The sequence below is a fragment of the Capsicum annuum genome, chromosome 4 (genome assembly GCF_002878395.1).
Source record: "Capsicum annuum cultivar UCD-10X-F1 chromosome 4, UCD10Xv1.1, whole genome shotgun sequence".
In the NCBI taxonomy this organism is placed as follows: Eukaryota; Viridiplantae; Streptophyta; class Magnoliopsida; order Solanales; family Solanaceae; genus Capsicum; species Capsicum annuum.
The window spans coordinates 199,493,429-199,502,043 of NC_061114.1; the positions used below are offsets into that span (position 1 = coordinate 199,493,429).

General features: G+C 31.4%; 1 protein-coding gene across 1 annotated transcript; it reads right to left on the reverse strand.

The window, feature by feature from the left end:
* Positions 1-7,240: 7,240 nt before the first annotated feature.
* LOC124897569 lies at positions 7,241-7,702 on the reverse strand. The gene is made up of 2 exons (XM_047410441.1): positions 7,612-7,702; positions 7,241-7,482 (listed from the first exon to the last, which is right to left on the reverse strand). Exons 1-2 carry the CDS (start codon positions 7,676-7,678, stop codon positions 7,289-7,291), a joined length of 261 nt encoding a protein of 86 aa, XP_047266397.1. The 5' UTR covers positions 7,679-7,702; the 3' UTR covers positions 7,241-7,288.
* Positions 7,703-8,615: the final 913 nt, after the last annotated feature.

Here is an 8,615-nt window from a genome sequence, read left to right on the forward strand (position 1 = left end):
TCATACTGTGACTAAATAACTTAACACCCCGATAATTATTGCAACTCCGGATATTACCCTTGTTCTTATATAAAGAGATCATCGTTCTCCATTTCCAGGCCTCAGACATCTGAGCGGACTTGAAAATGATGTTAAACAAGTTGGTCAGCTATCTCAACCCTACCCATAAGAAAACTACCAAAAGTCTATCAGAATGTCGTCGAGCCCCATCGCCCTGCCCTTTTTCATCTCTCAAATAGCCTCGCTAACGTCCTCTACCTTAAAACACCGACAAAAGCCAAAATCGCGACACTCCCCGAAGTTCTCCAACTCTCCCAACAATACATCTCTGTCCTTCTCGGCATTCAAAAGCCTATGAAAATTTGACGACAATCTTTTCTTAATAAGGATGTCTTCCACAAAACATTGTCATCCTCTCCCTTAATTTACTTCACTTGGTCTACATCCCGACCCTTCCGCTCCCTAACCTTGGCCAGCCTAAACAACCTTTTTTCTCCGTCTTTCTCCTTTAACCCCTTATACAGAATCATAAAAGCTACTGTCTTAGCAGCCGTAATAGCTAACTTAGCCTCCTTCTTAGCTAACTTTTACTCCTCCCTGCTTACACTCTTCTCTTCTTCATCCCTACTCTCAATAAACTTAACATGTGTTGCCTTCTTTGTCTTCACCTTTTTCTTAAGTTCTTCATTCCACCACTAGTCCCCCTGATGTCGGCCAGACCATTCCTTTGAAACACCAAAAACCTCTCTAGTAGTATCCTTGATATAACCCGCAACCTTATCCCACATACTATCTATGTCCCCTCTACATTCCAACACTCCCATCCCTTCCAACTTCACCCCTATCTCCAAAGCACTGGCCGGAGTTAGGCCACCTCACCTAATTCTACGCTGACCCTCCCCACCCATCCTCTTCTTGCCCCTCTTAATAAACAAATCTATTACCAGAAGTATATGTTGGGTCACAAGATTCTCTTTCAGAAAACCTTACAGTCCTTACACAAAACTCTGTTCTCCTTCCTAAGCAGCAAAAAGTCAATTTAGGTCTTAGCTAGCCTACTAATAAAAGTAACCAGGTGATCCTCCTTCTTCAAAAAGCTGGAATTCATCACCACCAACCCAAGGGCCCTCAAAAAATCCAAAAGAGCAGCTCTCTCGGCATTCTTAACCCTAAAACCAAGGCCTCCATGCACATCCTCATACCCTAATAGCACTGACCCGATGTGCCCATTAAATATATCTTTCTCAATATTTCCTTAATTATTTGTTATTATTTCATAGAAGTTTGTTGACTGGAGTTTGTACGTTTTATTTTCTTAATAATTTAACAATATTATGTAGCCTGTTTTGGTAAGAATTGTACTTCAAATAGAAGAACGTCTTTTAAGTAAAAAATTCCTCTCTAATATCATATTAAAAAGGTAATATATATTAGGTGAATTAATGTAGACTCCTAAAATTTATGAGATGAAGAATTCGAAAAAGACTCCTAACAGATATTTTAATCAAAATCTTATTAATATAGGCATGAATTTTCTCTCTGTAAATTATATTATTTTTGATCCATGATCATGCGGCTAATAGATACTGCAATTTCACGGTCTCCAAAGACCTAAAATACAACTTTTGCTTCTTGCTTATTTTGCTTATTCAAATTATGTTGGATGTCAACACTTGTTATTTCTTCCATGGTAAATGTAGCAATTTTAATTACGATGGTGGTTCTCATATTTTATATTTATTTTGACTACAAATGTTTTGATGAGTTACTTTACTTTTCCACTCTCTTTCTTTGGTTAGGATCAAGCCATGTATTATACAAAATTAAATTTATTGTAAGACCATAGAATTTGATAGAATTAATAGATAGTGAGGTAATTAGTTTTTTTTTTTTGGAATAGAATTTTTCGTTAATATTTTAATTGATTTGCAGCTAATAAGATGTTGGAAAAAAGATGTGTGGATGTCCCGATATGGAGATTTGAGAGATTGACTATGGGCGATTTTAAAAGAGATAAAGACAGTCATTAAAAAAATAATAAAATTACCTCTTATTTTTCTTTATTTAAATAAAAAATTCCTGTAGCAACAATATCTTACGTATATATACAAGAATAATCAAGTTGTTCCTACATATGTCTCATATTCATGGGGTAGCTGGTGACAATTTATTCATGCAATTGCTTATGCTTTTTTTAATTTATATACCAATTTGTTTTTTCCTAAAATCCTTTAAAGGTTTGGTGATTGTTTTCTCGCATGAGTGTGAGTTGTGCTTTGATTATTGCATCTTGTGCCTTTTTACTAAAGTTGTACCATTTAACCTTAGCGATATCTTCCTTTTTCAATGAAATTTATTCAAGTTTATTAGAAAAGGACATTTTCTTTTTGTGTTAACTGCAATATACAATGACAGTGAGTATGCTGTAAATAAAAATTGATTTCACACTGCAAGACTTTAGAATATCGCATAGCAGAATAAGTTTTAGGTTTTAGCTTCTTTAAATTATTGAAAGTTTAGTGACATTCGATGGCATTGATACGACTTAATTTAAGAATTTAGGTATAGGTAACAACCTTTTTTATTACACTTCACTTAATATCATAGACGCTGGATAAACGATTCATGTGGCAATAGATTTGGATACGTTGTTTGTAAGTATAACATTTGAAAAACAATGCGTTAGGTATTGCCGAAAAGTGTTTTTCTAGTTTGATCAGCAAAATATTTTCTTTATAAAAAACATATTAAAAATAAGTTTTGAAATTTTACCACCTTTTTTTTGAAAAGTTACTTTTAAAAATAATATGATTTTAGAAGTTCAAAGAAACAAACTGTTATTATTTTGTCTTAAACAACTATGATAGGACTTTAAAATTAGTTACAATTTTACTTTAAATAAACCAAACAATTAGTTTTAGTTCCATTAAACATACAGTTTTTAGCAATTTTGATCCATCTAAAATTATGAGTAATGAGTATTTTTAATAGCTAAATTATGGGGAAAAATCAATATTCAAAATTTTAAAACAATTTAAATTTTTTTTATTATAAATATAATTTTTGGTTGAAACATACCATATAACTATAATGTATGTCATGATTTTTTTTTGTTGTCCAATTGATTTAGAATTAAAAATGCACCCAACAAGTTAATGAGAAACTAAATCATTGAAATGCTTAGAGATTAACAATTTTCACGATGATATTATACATGTAAAATATAATGAGCCAATGGGTCCCTAAACCCGTATTGATACTCAGAATTCAAGTTTAGCTTTTAGAAATTAAGGATGACTTTAAAATTTATTTTTTTAAACATAATTTATTTACAATAATAATAAATAAAGCATAACACCAGATATTCTCAAATAATGGCAAACAAACATAATGTTGCATGTACTATACCTTCAATTGCAGTATTATGCATGCCATTTTTTTGTAAGCAGCCATTTGTACTAACACTACATACATGTGCATTGCACGTACACTAAACTAGTAATTGAAAATCAAACATAGCACTAAGTCAACAAATACCCACATAAGGAAGAAAAATAACATACTATCACCACCTCACAAATTCAAATACAAGTGCCTATCAGGTAAGCATATTACATATATATATATAGAGAGAGAGAAAGAGATCTAACTCAAAAGTTATAGTTACCAATTGCATTGCCACTACAATATTCAATTATATCAAATAACATATTCCCCTAAGGATACACATACCACTTATTTTCAACATAACTTATCACACTAGTACACCAGTCCTACACCTTTTATTGACCTCTACTGGTTAGAATGACACTGTTCCAACCTTCCAAACATCACCAAGATACTAAATGGGAACAAATAATCCTAATTGTAATTGTCGAGACATCAACGAGAATATGCTAGTTATAAATAGAATTCAACTCAGGGAGACAACACTAAAATAACACGACAGGAGAGAAGAAAGTGAGACTGATTCCTAGGTGCCTTGTAGCTTCCTACAGATTTAATGTAGTAGTCAACAAACTAATCAGCAAGACGCTACTCAAGCTTTTCTCTTATAACGAGGACCGATAACTTGCATTCTACTACCACTTTTGATGATTCATTTCATAAATCCTGTGGGCACCTACTCAACCCTACCCTAGATAGAAGAACCTTTACCACCCAAATATTTAATTAATGAAGAAGACAATTTAAACAACTTTAAGTACAAATAAATTAATAAATAAATAGATCGCTTATTCAAAACACATATCACATAAATACATTGCGTAAGTAAATTAACAATTCTCTAGAGCCTAATTTAAACCAGTAAAAGATCACTAAACATATGAAAGAATGGCCTAAGAGGAAACATATATGTTAATGTGATGACATAAGAGGAAACATATATTTTAAGATACGATGCAAGGATTTGCTGAAGAGGAACCATTGCCATGCCTATAGAAAATCCAACTAACATGAAATATGGCTATACCCCCTAAGGAGATATAGTAAGTATAGTATCAATAGAACCCACGTACTGGTAAGTATCATCGGTCAACTAGAGTTAGAAAAAAATAATATCAATAGAAATTAGGGAGGGATCATAACAGTAATAAAATCTCAAACAACTGAACATTACTAAGTCTTTCAACAATTTTCTCAACTCTCACCTTACACCATTTCTTTTATAATTCTATTAACCTTTACCTACGTGACCAATTAATGACAAATCCCTAAGTGCTACCAATGGTAATGTTATTTATGCATTCACCTTCCTTAAAAAATACCTACACTTCTACACTCTTGACAAGACTAAATGTTTTCATCAAGCCAAGAGTAATAAGGCTGTGATTCTTGCTTAAAAAATAGGACATCCCACTATTATTAAATTGAATAATCACTGAAAAAGCAACTATTCTCTCTCTCAATTAGACAATAATATTTAGACAAGGTAACACAATACCTCAGACAAAATAACATGCATAGAAAAGATACAATCTATTTAAAAGCCATGACATACCTTACATCCATTTACTCATATCTGTCAATTACGCTCAAGCAAGCCTGCCCGTAATAATAACTATAATATATCTGCCAACATAATAATATGAATGCATACACAAGGTGTACACACATACTAAAATCATCAAGGACCCTAAACTATGACTTGCATGGGGCGATCTTAGTTCATGTACTAGTTTTGGCATGACACCTAATCCAATAATAGTGTCAGCATAACACTCAATCCCAGTATCATCCAAATGTATTATCTCAAATCCAATGCTCAATTCATAATGATAATCATAATTACAAGTAATTCCCCAAATCCTAATCACAAATATTCAACTTACATAGAATCAAAGTCAAACTAGGTCAATACTACCATTAAGGTACTTATACATACCCATCAGCAAAGATCATTACCAATCGATTGCTATCTATACTTATCCTAACACCCAAATCTATTTTATGAGAATCATAGCCCTAATTCTTTTCCTTGTCTTTATTACTTAATATTAATTCTAATATGAGCAACTATACCCTAATTGGTTTCACCCACAACACCTCCTCTTAATTTTTCTTAACACACTATAACTATCCTTAAAATTTACCAACCTCTCCTTTCACTATAAACTTGACTATACTCACTCCTGCATCCATTACCATCAATTAAGACACATAAAAAGCCATTCTTATTCACTAAAAAATCTCACCATTACCCTAACCATTTTAACAAACTCAAAGCCACTCATATTTACTAACCTACCTCTATTTTGTTTAAGTATCATAACTTTTTGACATTTAAAAGTTTAACATAGTTGAATAACTCAACATAGATCCATGAATCCATCAATTGATTATTCTAAGTTTAGTTTATTGTCCAACCAATCCAAACTCTATGCCCATAATCCTAATCATGAAATCTTCTATCATAATGATTGTTATCACATGCGTCTAACCCAAGTCTACTATAATTTAACCATAACCTACCTTATATGCAATGGTATAAAAGTTCTATTGATATGATGAGTAAAGAGTCGTTCTTCGTGTGGCCTGTCCTTTTTTATTGTTGGAATTTTTGTTAGGAGATCTTTGGTAATAACCCTCTCAGAGCTTGGCCTCTAAAATCTTCGAATTCTAAATATAGGGTTCACCCGAGGTATTTTTGAATAAGGCAGTGAAATAAGAGGACTTATTTGGGGAAGGTTTAATGAAACTTTGGATAGATCACTTCTTCACCGTAACTACAATGATAAAAATGTCACTGTAACGGTAAATCTGTCACTGCAAAAATGGGTTAGCATATCTAGCCCAATATTGTGGATTTGACTCAAATTTAATTTGGGACATGACTTCCTTCCCCCAAAAATAATTCCTATTACATTTGAAATAAAGATTTTTCATCAAAGCAATTTTTTGTAATGATTTTTAACATAGCAATGATTTGGATGATTATAATTTTTGGCCAAAGAAATGTTGATTTATATAGTGCATTGCAGTTACTCAATATGAAGAAATATCTTATGTGATATAAGTATTCTTGAGGGTTTTAGAACAGAAAAATGATGGATTTGGTGGGCTTTTTTTGAATGAGGATACTAGAGTAAAGAAATTGATGAATGAAAATGAAAGTACTAGTTAACACATATGAAAGTCAATAACTTGGAAGCTACCAAATGTTTCACCTATTAAGAATAATGGATATTGAAATTGCCTTCAATTCTAAAGATTGATAGGTTTTTAGAGGATCTTGTACTCATGACACCAAATTTTAGGGTATACTCATTTGTTGCGCTAATAATTTTGAGATTTTGTTTTAGGACTTATTAACGGTTTACACAGTTACTTTTTCTTGATAAATAATAATTGAACTAGGTGTATGTGACATAATATATATATATATATACATATATTTAAATTATCTAATTATTAGGCCTATTGGGTAGACGTTCTCAAAGGGTCGGCATGACCCTTGGATTTCGATCGCCATGTTTGTTTTCTCAAAGTAAAAGAGAAAGATGGTATTAAAACAAATTTAGTATTAATTATTAACATTAATTTGAGTTTTAATATTCTTAAAAAAATTATTATTAATTTGAAAAGCAAACAACTATTTTTGAGAATTGAAAATGAGTAAAAAAAGAAGAAAAGAAGACAAACACTATAATGGAAGAATCAACATTAGTATCTCAAAAATATAAAGTACATTACTATTTTGAGATCCTTGTCCCATAAAAATGGATAGCTAATATTTCATGTAGAAATAAAATATTTATTAAGGTATAAAGAAAATATAAAGGGGTGACTAACAAAGATAATCGCAAGCACAAAATAGTCCGTCAAAGCCAACCTGCTCAATGCATTGACCACTAGCTTTGGGTCCAAATTTTTGCTTGCAAAATGGTAAACATTTTGGCTCAACTTTGTTTTGATCGTACAATATTTCTGGATGTATTTGATAGCATGTTTCTGATTCAACAGGTGAAATCATTGTTCCAACTGCATTAATAAATAAGAATGATCAAGAATGAATATTAATATTATTAGATAAGTTTTATAATATAATAGATAACATATATTAAATTTAAGAGTTACAAAAAGTATAAAAAATTGAAGGTTCTTGATTACCAAACAACAGAGCAGCAACGAGAAGGACACAAGTCAAAAACTTTGCCATCATTTTTTCTAGACACATAGTTTACATGTAGTCTTATATAGTCTTTTGGTGGAAACAGTGAATAATCAATCAATCAATGAGTGTGCTTTTATAGGTTGTAAAACAGCTATTGAGTGAGATAAAGTCAAATTTCTATGACTAAACTTTAAAAATTTTAAACATATAATTAGATTTTAAAAGTTAATTTATTAACATAGGTGAATATTATCTCGGATTCAAATTCTACATGTATTTATTAGATTTCTCAAATTAATTATAGTTTGGACCACTTACTATAATATACATATAGGTTTAAGACACTTTTAACATATTCTGCAACAACCCATATATTTAATTTTATATTTTTATGCTTTTGACCATTTTATCTCTCCCCATAGTTGTAATATATTATTACAGTCTGCGGGAGTGTATGACTTTATTTGTGAGGTAGTTGTTGTGTTTGAAGTGAGAATTTCATTTTGATGGGTTTTGAAATTGATAAGATTGACTTTAGTCATCTTTTAGTGATTTAGACATCATATGATGATCCTGTCAATTTCGTTAGCTCTAGAATGTTATTTTTGAATTAGCAGCATTGTTGGTTCAGTTATCTAGGTTTTCAAATAGATGTCAAGTAGTCTCGAGGCCTGGAGTTGACTTTGGTCAATATCCATTGATAATGACATATGTTTAAAAATTTGGCAATTCCATTATTTTGGAATTGTAATTTGGTCTGGTAGCATTGTTTATCTATGTTCACTGAATTTCAAACCAAATTGGGGGTCCATTTAGAAATTTTGTAGACCTTCTTTTTTGCTGGTGCAGTAACGGCAACTGGAACTAGAATTACTCCTTTGCATTTGTGAAGCCTTAACCAAGCAATATACACACCTTGAGTTTCTGTACTCTAGCATGATATACAATCATTATAATCCAAGAAATATGATTCGTAATAAAATATTATTTGAAGAGTCAT

What these genes read in the sequence shown, in the direction of transcription:
- LOC124897569 (XM_047410441.1), bottom strand. Translation starts at nt 7,678, where the DNA reads ATGTGTCTAGAAAAAATGATGGCAAAGTTTTTGACTTGTGTCCTTCTC. An exon ending in CGTTGCTGCTCTGTTGTTTG is followed by an intron (nt 7,483 to 7,611) that starts GTAATCAAGAAC and finishes TTATTAATGCAG; the next exon opens with TTGGAACAATGATTTCACCT.